This window comes from Ursus arctos, unplaced genomic scaffold, assembly GCF_023065955.2.
Source record: "Ursus arctos isolate Adak ecotype North America unplaced genomic scaffold, UrsArc2.0 scaffold_19, whole genome shotgun sequence".
NCBI classification, from domain to species: domain Eukaryota; kingdom Metazoa; phylum Chordata; class Mammalia; order Carnivora; family Ursidae; genus Ursus; species Ursus arctos.
In genome coordinates, this window is record NW_026622863.1 from 46,415,269 (window position 1) to 46,427,734 (window position 12,466).

The 12,466-nt window shown below is 54.7% G+C and overlaps 1 protein-coding gene across 2 annotated transcripts in view; it reads right to left on the reverse strand.

The window, feature by feature from the left end:
• CD177 (CD177 molecule) overlaps window positions 1-12,466 on the reverse strand; it is a 43,516-nt gene continuing 31,050 nt past the window's right edge. The window contains exons 5-13 of one of the 2 annotated variants that reach the window (XM_026482173.4): window positions 6,342-8,151; window positions 5,488-5,628; window positions 4,943-5,128; window positions 3,899-4,018; window positions 3,591-3,707; window positions 1,851-1,991; window positions 977-1,162; window positions 709-843; window positions 1-454 (exon numbers count right to left, since the gene is read on the reverse strand). In XM_026482173.4, the coding sequence (XP_026337958.2) occupies window positions 213-454; window positions 709-843; window positions 977-1,162; window positions 1,851-1,991; window positions 3,591-3,707; window positions 3,899-4,018; window positions 4,943-5,128; window positions 5,488-5,628; window positions 6,342-6,360 (1,287 nt within the window). In that variant the 5' untranslated portion in view covers window positions 6,361-8,151 and the 3' untranslated portion in view covers window positions 1-212. The remainder of the gene's footprint in view (window positions 455-708; window positions 844-976; window positions 1,163-1,850; window positions 1,992-3,590; window positions 3,708-3,898; window positions 4,019-4,942; window positions 5,129-5,487; window positions 5,629-6,341; window positions 8,152-12,466) is intronic. The other variant, XM_057314431.1, reaches the window with a different exon arrangement.

The following is a 12,466-nucleotide window of genomic DNA, read 5'->3' on the forward strand; positions in this document are numbered from 1 at the left end:
TTCAGGGAAAGGACGATGTCTTTATTATCAGACACATGTGGCCACCCTTGACCTCTCCTAGAGGTCAAGTTAGCTTTCCCCAGCTGCTTCCATATGTTGTAATCAGGCCATGAAGTATGTGGGTGTGCCGGGGGATAATGATTCACGGAGAGGACAAGGAAATAATTCAGTGTCCAAGGCTGCTTGGTTATGAGGTCAGAAGGAAGGCTGGTTTAGGGGGTCAGCAAGGAGCTAAGAATCATAGGCATCCCACACCAGAGGGCTAGGGATAGGCCAAGCCCCACCACCCAAGGCAGCAAGGGCATGGGGGCTGCTCCAGCTTGGAGAATAAGGTCTGTCTCGTCCTTAGAGTTCTCAGTCACAGAGAAGACCCCGATTTTCCGGGCATGGTTCAACAAGGAGCTGGAAGCTTGGGTCACGCAGCCCTGAATGTACAATTTAGAGTATATTCCACCTAGAGAGTGAGCCAGAGAGGTTTCAAAGGACAGCACACTTAAAGTCCTAAGACCCAGGAATCCCAGATCCCCCGAACCCCTTTAGACCGGGAGACCCCGCTTAGTCCTCGCCTCCCTCAGACCTAGAAATCTGAGTTCCCAGACCCCCCACCCTCAAACTCTTGAGTCAGGGCCCCCAGTGCCCTCCCACCTCAGAACCAGTGAATCCAGGCCCCTGACCCTGCATTCTTGGGACCTGGCCATCAGCACTCACCTTTCTGGATCTTAAAGTAACCGCTGTAACAATGAGTCGTGCCACTGGGGCACATAACATTCTCTGGGTTTTCTGGGCAGGATCCAAAGATGTTCACACAGGCGGGACACTGCAAATTTCCTGGGGCAGGGGCAGCTGAAAAGTAGAGAGGAGGTTGGGGTGCACAACTCTGCTCCTAGCTGGAGCCACCCTCCTCGATCCCCGGAGTCTCTGTGTCTTCCTATCTCTCGGTGTCCCCGGTCCCACCCAACCCGCTGGGCTTCCATACCTGGAGGAGGGAGAGAGGTCAACAGGACACTGGTATTGCTGGCCCTGTTGCACCTGTTGGAGGAGCAGAAATGGGCATAGGAGGCCACCAGCACTCCAGGGGGTCCTGAGTGTATGGTGATAGTCGGGGCATCCTGCGTCCTGCCCTCGCTGCAGCCTTTGCTCCCCACTACCATCGATTTGAGTCCTGCGGGGTGAGAGAGCAAAAGCTGGGCTGGGGGAGTGGGGCTCTGATGATCGGAGGCAGGAGGCAGAGCTGGGGGCTCCCTGACGCTCAGCGGGCCGGCGGAGGGTGAGTGCAGGCGCCTGACTTCCAGAGCACAGGGCACACGGAGGGTAGCAGGAGGCCTGGGGCCAGAGCCAGCTCTGCCGTCAATCAGTTCTTCCTCAAACGCCACTTGCCCAGGACAGCCTCCCTGGAGCTCCCGATTTCAAAACGGGAACCCTCACCTAACTCTCCCTACCTCCTTTCCCCATGGGGTTGCTCTTTCCTGCACATCTGTAGCTTACTCTGTTTGGTGTGTATTTTTTTGTCCCCACTGGTGGGTAAAACTGGAGGAAGGTGGATGCAAGGGGTCCATGGTGCCGATGACAGAGCCTGGCCCACGGCAGGTGCTCAATACATCGCAGATCAAGTCAGTGAGGTTACTCTGTTCCAGCTCTGTTCTTGGCCCCCTCGCAGGGACTATGACAACCGCCCAGCAAGGTAGGTACTATCCTGCTGTCATTACACCCCACTTCCAGAAGGGTGAGCTAAGGCACAGAAGGAGGAGGGCCTGAGCTTAGAACTTCAGGCACGAGGGGAACCCGGCAGGAAATTCAGGGGACAGGACCCAGGGTGGGGACACTTAGGACCCCAAGTGCAGCCCACGTACCTACATCGACGAGCAGAAGTGTCTCCTGACACACCTCCCCAATGTTACAAAGCTCGTAGTGACCTGTGGTCCACTCAATGGGCTTCTGAGACAGGTCTTGATTGCTGTATATCGTGACCCCCCGTTGACAGGTGAGGAAAGCTGGGGAGAAGGCATTGGTGTGTAAGGGTCTGTGTAAGCCAGGGAATCAGCCATGTCTGCCCTCCGGTCCCATGCTTGGGAAGGTGGCCACACTCTTGGGTCATTCTCCAGGTGACCTGGCCACAGAGTCCCTCAATCTCAGATTTAGAAGGGACCTGGAAGTTGGGGTCTCATCCCCATTCTTTACCCTGTTTTTGCCCGAACACCTGTGGGAGCCTTTCTCAGGGGTCCTTGAGGAAGGCCCCTCCTCCCTTTGGGTGTGACAGCCACAATGGCTCTTCCTTGGCCTAAGCCAATCTCTAAGTGCCCTCTCTAGCACTTGGGGCCCTCATCTGGATGGGGAGGGTAGCCTGCCATATATATTTTGTTTGTTTGTTTTAAGATGTATTTATTTGCTTGAGAGAGAGAAAGGGGGCAGGGGCAGAGGGAGAGGGAGAGACAGAAACCCAAGTAGACCCCACAGCTGAGCGTGGAGCCCGATGTGGGGCTGGATCCCACAACCCTGAGATCAGGACCTGAGCCGAAACCAAGAGCTAGATGTTCAACCCACTGCGCCACCCAGGCGCCCCCGCCATATATTTTCTTTTAACTGAGAAACCCTATGTTCCAGACCAAAATACTCAAATGAGCATCTACTATGTGCCAGGCCGTGGCGGCTGCTTTCCGTGGACCAGCTCACGTAAGCCTTCCAGCGGCGAGCTCCCCTCACCCGGATTACCTCAGTTCCTCACAGCAACCCCCAGTGTGGGTGGCTTAATCATCATCACCCCAACATCGAGTTGGGAAACAGAGGCAGAGGACTTGTGCAGGGGCTCGGCCCATGTCCCAACACAGGTGACTGGCAGAGCTGGGCTCAGAACGCAGGTGTTCCGGCTCCTTGTGGGGGTGGGGTGGAGGGGTTCCTGACCACCTTGGCTACCTCGGGCCCCTGAGCCCTCAGGAAAACCACAAGCTTAGACCTTCTCTTTAGCCCTCACGTGGCCCGCAGGCACAGGTCCCTCAATGCAGAAGCACCCGGGCAGGGAGGAGGCACCCACAAGCGTGCAGCCTTCACCACAGCCCCACGGGGGAGGCCTTCTCATCTCCCCGCTACGCAGAGAGATGACAAAACCGCCCTCTGCCGCCTGCTCCAAGCCTTGTCCACCCCCCCCCCCAGCCCCGGTTCCCCATCTTGCTCAACGGCACCTCCTCTCTTGCAGCTGCTCCAGGAAAATATTGCTGTCGCTTTGGACAACTGCCTCTCCCTTAGGTTGCGCCCATCAGGAAATCCTGTGGCTTCAGCCGCAAAATAGCGCCAGGACCTTGCGGGCTTCTCACCACCTCCACTGCTTCTCCCCAGGGCCAAGACCACTGGCCCTCACCTGCTTCCCTTTGATTTCCCGGCCCCACGACCAGCGGCCAAGGGGGAACCCTCATAAGGGTTAAGTCCATTCGTGTCTCTCCTCTGCTCGCAAGACTCCAAAAGGTCCCCATCCCTCTCGGCCCAAAATTCCTAGTCCTTAAACTCTGCCGCCAAAGGCCCGTGGATCTGGCCTTAACAAACGTTCAGATTGCTCGAAGCTCCTCGCCGCCCCCACCCCCTCGGGTGCTGACACTCACCGCTAGGGCTGCAGTCCTCGTTCATTTCGATGGCCCCGATTTTCCGAGTCCCGTTGAGGAGGTTGCAGCCTGCTTCAGACGCACATCCTTGGACTCTCAGAGTGCTGAAGATAACCCCTGTGGACAGGGCAGGGAGGGAGGGAGGGAGATGCTGCTGGGACCACCCCGCCCCCCAGGGGAAGCTACCTTCCTCAGGTCCCAGCTTCTGTCCCTCACCAGAGAACCAGATCTTGGTCCTCAGACCCCTCCTCCCACTGCTTCAGAGCCCCACGTCCCGTGGCCCATGGGGACCTCCTGTCCTGGCTCACCTCCTGTGAACTGGATTGCCCCACGGTAGCAGTGTGTGCTCCCGGCCGGGCAGGTCAGCTCTGCGGCAGAATCGCAGTCTCCTGTAGACAAGCAGACTGGACACCGCAGGGAGCCTGGGCCTGGGGAGGTGAGGAAAGGGCTCTGGATTTGGATGGAGGCCTGCTCTCCACCACCCCCACCTCCCACTTTGCTGGTCCCAAGAAGCAACCTCTTCAGTCTCCCACAAACGCGCCCTCCTTGGCTCCTCCCTCGCAGGCACACCAGGGAACCAGGGACAGGTGGCAAGGGAGAGCACAAGGAGCAGGGCAAGGAATGGGAGAACCCCGGAGGGACACCTGGGCCTGAGTACAGGAGGGGGTGCAGTGGGGAGGGGTGCCCTGGGTGGAATCAGTGGGTTCACCGGCCAGTTCCATGAAACAGTCCGAGAACACGAGACTCTCGTACAAACTATTCCAAAGAGCAGAGAAACACAGAACATTGTCCCCAACCTGATTTGGGGGCACCAGACAAGGACAGTATAGTCAATGATACTGTAACAGTGCTGTGTGGACAGATGGGAGCTACATGGGTGGGGAGCACAGCACAACACAGAGAGCTGTCCAATCACTTAGTACACCTGAAACTAATGTCACACTATGTGTCAACTAGACTCAAATAAAAAAAATTTTTTTAAATTACAGGTTAATTTCACTTTGGAGGAGGAACCGCCAAAACCCTACATAAAACATGAGTGAATCAAATTCTAAATAGAAGAAGAAGGAGGAGGAGAAGGAGCAGGAGAAAGGAGCATGCACTAGGTTAGGGCCCTCCCTTAGGTGGCTGAACACCAGGAAATCAGTGTGGTTTGCTGCCCCAGGACCAACAGAAGAAGGGGTGCTAAGGGAGGGAGCACCAGAGAGAGTGGACAGGGAGTCGGGAGGGAAGAGGGATCTAGACGGACGCTCCCTCTGTGCTCACTTCCACTCCTCAGCCCTGCTGCTCCCCTGCGCCGCCAGCCCCTTCTCTCCCCCACTCCTCCTCCCCCTCCCCAGCCCCCCTCACACCTGTGGTGGAGGGCAGGGTCCAGAGCGGGAGGCTGGTGGACATGCTGTTGCAGTTATCTTTCTCCCGGCACACGTGGGTGTAAGAGAGGATGGCGATGCCAGGGCCTGCCCTGTGCTCCCTGATGAGGACATCCTGATCTGCCATGGGGGTGCAGCCCTTGCTGATCAACACGTTCACTTGGGGTCCTGCACCAAAAGAGAATCCGGCCCTGGACTCCTGGGTCTGAAGGAGGAAGAGGGCTGGGGACTTGGACTCCTGGGTCTGAGGGAGAAGAGATGGGGAGGCCCGGGTTCCTGGGTCTGAGGGAGGAGGGGCTGGGGATCAGGATTCCAGGGTCCTCGCGGGAGGGTCTGCAAGGTGGTCTGGGGTGAGAGAGGTGAGTGGACACCCCAGGGGCTGTTCCTGCTGGGGAGGGGGCAGCTCTTTGGCGGAGGGGGTAGGTCTTCGGAGTCCCTACACAGAGTACAGTAGGACAGGGCAGGGAAGGATGTCTCTCCCGGGAGAGGGTGGGAGTCAGGCTTGGGGCCCACAGGACCCTTCTCACCGTTCTCAATGAGGATCAGCGTGTCTTGGCAACCCCAGCCATCCTCACATGTCTGCTGGCCACTGCTCCACTCAAGGGGCAGTTCCGATACATTCCTCACAGATATATGTGTCCCCCACTGACAGATCAGGGCCTGCACTCCTGAGACGGGAAGAGAAATCCATCTGAGCCCATCCTCCAGGTAAACGCCCTCCCAGCTCGGGGTCCTCACTCACGGGACAGCATGAGGGTTGTGCCCAGGAGAGCTAGCTGCAGGGCAGGGCTCATGGTCAGGCTGGCTGGAACTCTCGCTCCTGCTCTTTCTCCCTGGTACCCTGCCCTTTTATATCTTGCCAGGAGAGGGCGGGAGGCAGAGCCCTGATAGAGGAGGTCTGGGCCCACCCTCTGAGTCTCACTGGTAAGGAATCCGGGGCCTCCCCGCTTCCCTGGACCCAGGAGTCCAGGCTCCCTGACCCCCCAGCACCTAGAAACATCCCGGCCCCCCAGGCCCCACTGGTCCAGCTCCCCAGCCCCCTTTCCTCCTGAGCCCCTCTGGGCAGGTGCACACCCCCACGCTGTTTCACGGTAGTTTGGAAAGGGTGATTTCCTCAGGGCAGCCTGGCCACCTTCTGGCCCCAGGTGGGGATATTGGGGATATGGCCCAACCACCTGTGAGGACATTGTGCGGTGGGCACTGGGGGTATTCCCTGCTCCAGCCTCTGCCCACCATGGGTTCTTGCTTCTCACTTCTTTCTTACATTGCTTGCCTTTTTAGTCCCATTTTCCCCCATGTTCCCTCCTGCTTTCTCTTCCTCTGTTCTCCCCACGCCTAGCACAAGACCAGGGCCCAGGGTCTCCACCTCTTGGGTACCCACCAGGGAACTGGGGTTCCATCTGGGAAGGCGAGAAGGGAGGGAGATGGTCATGGAAAGTGAGTCTCTGTCAAAGACAGGATATTCCTTGACAAAGCAAAGTTTCTTCCCCAGGATGTGCTAGAAAACCAGGTATTCAGAAAAACAGCATCAGCCCACCGTGCCTTGTAACGGGGGCCTACTTCCGTGGTGTAAATCCTTCCGCCCCGTCGGACTTCGAGCTACCGATTGTTTAACAATTAGCTCGCAACATACTGAAATATTTAACCATTGGCTTTTGCAAGCCTGTACAAACCAGCTCCAGCATGCCGGGGAGGAGAGGGCCAGGGAGGAGTAAACACCTCGCCAGTGACCACGGAGCCGACAAGTGGGTGTATGAGGAAGAGGAAGGGGAGGGGTTGGGGGGGAGGGAGGGTAAGACAGCAAAGGAGAAAGAGACCAACATGGAACTTACAATTCGAAGTTTCTTCTTGACATCTTTATACATTCTGTTTTATGTTTGCAAGTGTAAATGTTGCCACACAGGCAGAGACACAATTCCCACCGCACCTACAGTACTCATGGGGCACAGAACGACTACTCAGTATGTCTTGATTGATTGAACAAACGAATGAAAGATGGGGGAACATGGGAACAGAGCCATCACTAGTACTTCTGTAGGTCATGCACCATGGGAACACCACTTCCTCCCCAAGTCCCCTCGTTGCCTTGGAAATGGTGCCCTCTGGAGATGTGCGGGGCCTGAAGCAGTGTTTCTTTCTTCTCTTTTCTTTTAAGATTTTATTTATTTATTTGACAGAGAGAGACAGCCAGCGAGAGAGGGAACACAAGCAGGGGGAGTGGGAGAGGAAGAAGCAGGCTCACAGCGCAGGAGCCTGATGTGGGGCTCGATCCCAGAACACCGGGATCACGCCCTGAGCCGAAGGCAGACGCTTAATGACTGAGCCACCCAGGCGCCCCTGAAGCAGTGTTTCTGGAAGAAGAGGAGAAGGAAGGGTAGGCAAAGACACACAGAGGGTCATAGGTGATCAATGAAACGTCTTGCTTTTAGTCCACGAATAGTCACTGAGGCTGGGCTTTGTGCCAGGCACCATCCCAGTTGCTGGGGGACTCAGGAATACCAACAAGAATGAGGCCCAGCTTTTGTTGAGCTCACACCCGAGTGAGAGAGAGAGACACTGAACAAACACGTGAGCACACACACAAAGCTGCTGGGTGCTGGGCAGGGTGAAGACCAGGTGATGTGAAAGTAAGTGAACTGGATCAGGGCAGGCCTCCCAGAGGAGGTGACCTGTGAGCTGAGAACAGAATGCAAAGAAAGAGCTTGTCACGGAAGGCATGTGGGAAAGGCATTTCAGGCAGAAGGAAGAGCAGGTGCAAAGGCCCTGAGGTGGGACCACTCCTGGCTTATGTGAAGATTAGAAAGAAAGCAGGTGGCTCAGCTACAGAGAAGGAAGGGGGAAGCGATGGGTGTTGAGAGTGGAGAGGCTGGCAGGGGCTTGGCAATGCAGGGCTGAGTCAGGATATTAAGGCAACCTTCCTGGGAGTTCCGCGTATTTCAAGGGGCAAATGCAAGGCTGGGCGTGGAACTATTTAGCAAAAAGGCTTACAGTTGTAGGTGTGTGAAACTCGGCTACCAGGCCGGATCTTGTTGCTCCCTGATTGTGTAGGCTTGGGTCATCCATTTCTCCTCTCCCAACTGCCTCATCGTCTTCTGTAAAGTAAGTGTGATGATTACCAGCCCCTCATGGCTTGCTCACGGACCCGGAAGCTCATGGAGGAGCGGGGAGGCTGCATCCATTTGAGAAGGACCCTGCAATGCAACCACAGCTGTAGACGGTGACTCTTCCCCTATACCAGAAAGACTGGGGGCCATTGATCCGGGGGAGTTGGGCACTGGCCAAAGGCATAAATGCTCAGGCCCTGCAGAGATTCTTCGGATGATGGCTCTGGATGGATGTGAATGGCTGCTGTGAAGGAGGTCAGTGCTCCTGCACTGTCCTATAATATAGTTCAGAGGGACCCGGATCATCTGAGTTTCTACATAACATCACTGCTCCACTTCACTGAGGGATTTACGTTATTTAATCAGACAGTGAACAAGAGGTAGCAAGACCCTTGATGATTCAGGGGTAAGACGTGTGGGTGCCAGAGGGTGGGTGATAAGCCCCCCATCATGTTGGTGTAAATCCTAGGGGCCCATAGGTCTAGGGCATGTCCCCAAACAGGAGCCCCCTATATCGGCGGAGGAGACTTTGCAAAGCCCCCAGTGGATGTCTGAAACAAGCTCCACATGTACTACGGGCCTTTCCTATCCATACATATGTATGATAAAGTTTAATTTATAAATTAGAGGCAGTAAGAGATTAATCACCACGACTGATAACAAAACAGACCAATTATAAGATATGACAGTAAAAGTTACATGCATGCAGTCTCTCTCTCAAAGTATCTTATTGTGCTGGACTCACCCTTCTTTGCATGATGACATGAGATGATAAAATGCCCAGGTGATGGGGTGAAGGGAGGGGAATGACGCAGGCCTGGTGACCAGTGTTCAGTGAGTCCTGACCTTCTGACCAGATGTCCGCAGGGGGATCATCTGCTTCCAGACCACGGCTTACTGCGGGGGGGGGGGGGGCGCTGTACTCCTCTGAGACAATTTGCTATACCTTTAGGAAACAGGTCCCTTAAGATTTGGGGTGTGGGGGGGAGGATGTAGCACATTTTGACATGCTACTCCTACTCATTTCTGAGCAAACCCACAAGGCCACCAGTTTTGGTTTTTTTTAAGATTTTATTTATTTCACACACACAGAGAGAGAGAGAGAGAGAGAGCACAACAAGCAGGAGGAGTGGGAGAGGGAGAAGCAGGCTCCCTGCTGAGCAGGGAGCCCGATGCAGGGCTCAGTCCCAGGATCCCAGGATCATGACCTGAGCCGAAGGCAGACGCTTAACCGACCGAGCCACCCAGGCGCCCCAAGACTGCCAGTTTTGAGTAGATCCTAGAGTAGGGAGGGACTCAAATGCAAGGCGTGTGACCAACAGACCCAACATCGTCGAAAGCTTCTGTGACATAAAGAGATGATAGGATAATCATAGCGAGAAACACAGGATCTGGAAGCAAAGATCTGTCTCCTTCTGCAAAGAACTATCTTCCATTTAGAAAGCAGCTCCTGGGGCACCTAGGCACTCAGTGGGTTAAGCGTCTGCCTTCGGGTCAGTTCATGATCCCAGGGTCCTGGGATCGAGCCCTGCATTGGGCTCCCTGCTCAGTGTGGAACCTGCTTCTCCCTCTCCCTCCGCCTGCCCCATGCTCATGCTCTCTCTCTTTCTGTCAAATAAATAGATAGATAGATGATAGATAAAATCTTCAAAAAAAATAAAAGCAAGCAAGCCGCTCTTGGCTTCTTACTGTGTCCCAGGGGAGTCTGCAAACTGGACTCTGGGTCACCAGGGGCATCCTGACCCGAACTGTGCGTCACATACCGGGTGCCGTCTGAGCTGCCCGACCATGACACTGGGCGTGCACAGCAACATCCATCGTCCACGGAAAGGTGTGTGCGGTGTGTATGGGATCAGGCTCTCACAGGTGCGAGGGCACAGCTGAATGCCTCGGTGGGTGGCTCGGGTGCCTCCTTTGCTGCCTCTTCCTCTGCCTGCACCTCTGGGTTCAGGCGGGTACCCTGCGATCTGTTTACAGAGCAGGGACAGAACAGGCCAGGTTCATGCCCAGATCTGTAGGGCGGGCTGGTGCCAGGAGTGAGTAGCTGCTGGGTTAGCACTGCACTGGCGTGGCCCTGAATGACGGACACAGGGAAATCCTTCAGGTGGCTAGACATAGTCACCTGAGGGCCTCACCAAGGGCCTCACTGTGGCGGTGGACTGGCCCGAACCGTGAGGCATGGGTGCAAGTAATCCTGCCGTTTTCAAGAAGGGTCTGCCTGAGAAGGGCTCCTCAAGAGGCTGGGATGCAGCAGGGACTGGGCGTGATGACAAGTCTTCCAGGTAGACGGGGTGGGTGTGGGCAACCAAGGGAAGGCCATTCCAAGCAGAAGGAACAACGGTGCAAGGCCAAGGAGGCAGGAAACACCCGGGCATGTCTTGGGAATGGCTGCTGGTGGGGGAGTGGAAAGGTGGGGGTGGGGCTGGTCAAGGACCTGCAAAGCCAGACCCAGGGGTTGGCCTGTGTCCTGAGGGTGGGGAGCCACGGAGGGGAGAGGAGTAGGGAGGGACGCTCTGGCCAGGGAAGCCTTCTGACTGCCCATCCCTTTTCCACTTGGACATTCTCATCTTTCAGTGGCTCCTTCCCCCCATGTTCGCTCTCTGGGATTATCCGAAGGAACCGCCTGACTCCAGCATCAACATATTCACCTCAGCTGCCTCAGTGACCATGCCATCAGCACCTCAGCATCCAATATGGCACTCTCCACCCGCACTGCGGGCCCTGCCACCACCAGCAGTCACTTGGGCAACTATGAAATGATCACAGGACTCCAGCTTCCCCCACCCCTCAACCGCCGTCAAGTTCTCTCTGTGCTGCCCCCATGTGGTGGAAACCTAATCCCAGAATGCAGTTTTGTTTCCTGATCTGAGTTACTGCGTTGGTCATGGCCCCAACAGGAAATGAATGGTACACCCAAATGGGAGAATTTGAGTAGAATTTATGAAAGGAACTGCTGCTCACAAACATTAAGGTTGGATCCAGGGAAACACAAAGGGTGATGGAGGAGTTGGGAGTCGTCCTGTATTTTAAATATATCGTTTGTTGTGACAATATATAATGAAGAGTCAGGACCACTGGGAACCCAGGTCAGGTCGCGCACTGCACAAATGCTCTACACCTAGGGGGTGCCATGCACTTCGCAGATACATAACCTGTAGGAAAAGGCTCTCTACCGAAACAGGGAGAGAAAGCTCCCTTCTACAAAAACCCACGCCTGAACACAAGACGACGCACACTTATGATGTGCTGCTAAATGTTTAACCGCTTCCCTGAGGGGAGAAATAAAAGCTCTGATTTGTAGGGTTTGCCAACTTCCATGGTGTAAATATTCCCACCACGGCTGATTTCAAGCTACCACGATGTCTCGGAACATGGCGTTGGCAAGAAACACCCCACGGCAACTGTTCTAGGATATTGTTACCACACAGAGGCAACAGAGATACATAAATAATTTCAAGAACACAGGTAATACTAAAATGCAGTAAGATCATGAGGAAGGGACGATTTTTAAGTTCGTTACCTTTGTCTTAACATGATTTGGCTATAACTTCATATAATTTAATTTTTAATAATGGTTTTATTTAGCCACTGGCTGGCAAACTTCTGGAAAATTTAAACATAGGTCTCGTAAGCCAGGCAGAGTCAGTTCCAGCACACCATGGCCCACACCCCACAGCCAGCCAGCGAGCGTGCAAATAGGGGCTAGGCTGTACCCTGCCCTGAGCACACTCAAGGATTCCCCGGGCTCTCAGTTCTTTTTTTTTTTTTTTTAAGTGGGTTCCATGCTAGGCTTGAACTCAGGACTCGAGGAGACTCGAAACCTGAGGTGAGATCAAGAGTCGGATGCCTAACCAACAGAGCCACCCAGACACCCAGGCTCTCAATTCTTAAAGAACTGATTCTTGTCCTCCCTTCCGTCTCTGAACCTGTCAGTGTACCCTCACTTCTGGGGGGGTGGGCAGGGGACCAGGTGTGGCCACCGCCAGAGGCAGGTGCACCCCAATATCCAAGGGGTGTGGTGTGTGAGCACTGGGACCATCAGCACTGTGGGTCTCCCTATTAGGGCTTGAGAAATCACCCAACATGACCAAGGGGCAGCCACGCACAATTCCCAAAATACAAGAAGGCCGGATTCCCCTGGCAGAAGAGCAGTGGGAAAAGGGAAAGCAATGGATACTGGTCCTCACAATGATTACAACAAACGAACAAAAAGAAACCGGAACCAGGTACACAAAAGACAAAATTCTTTCCACGATCTGCAACCAGCCTGTGACCAATCAGATGAGACAACTAGAAAACTCGGTGACCAGAGGCATCCATTTGTCTGACTTTTTGTAACTCTTTTTTTTTTTAAGTTTTATTTATTTAAGTCATTTCTACACCCAGTGTGGGGCTCAAACTC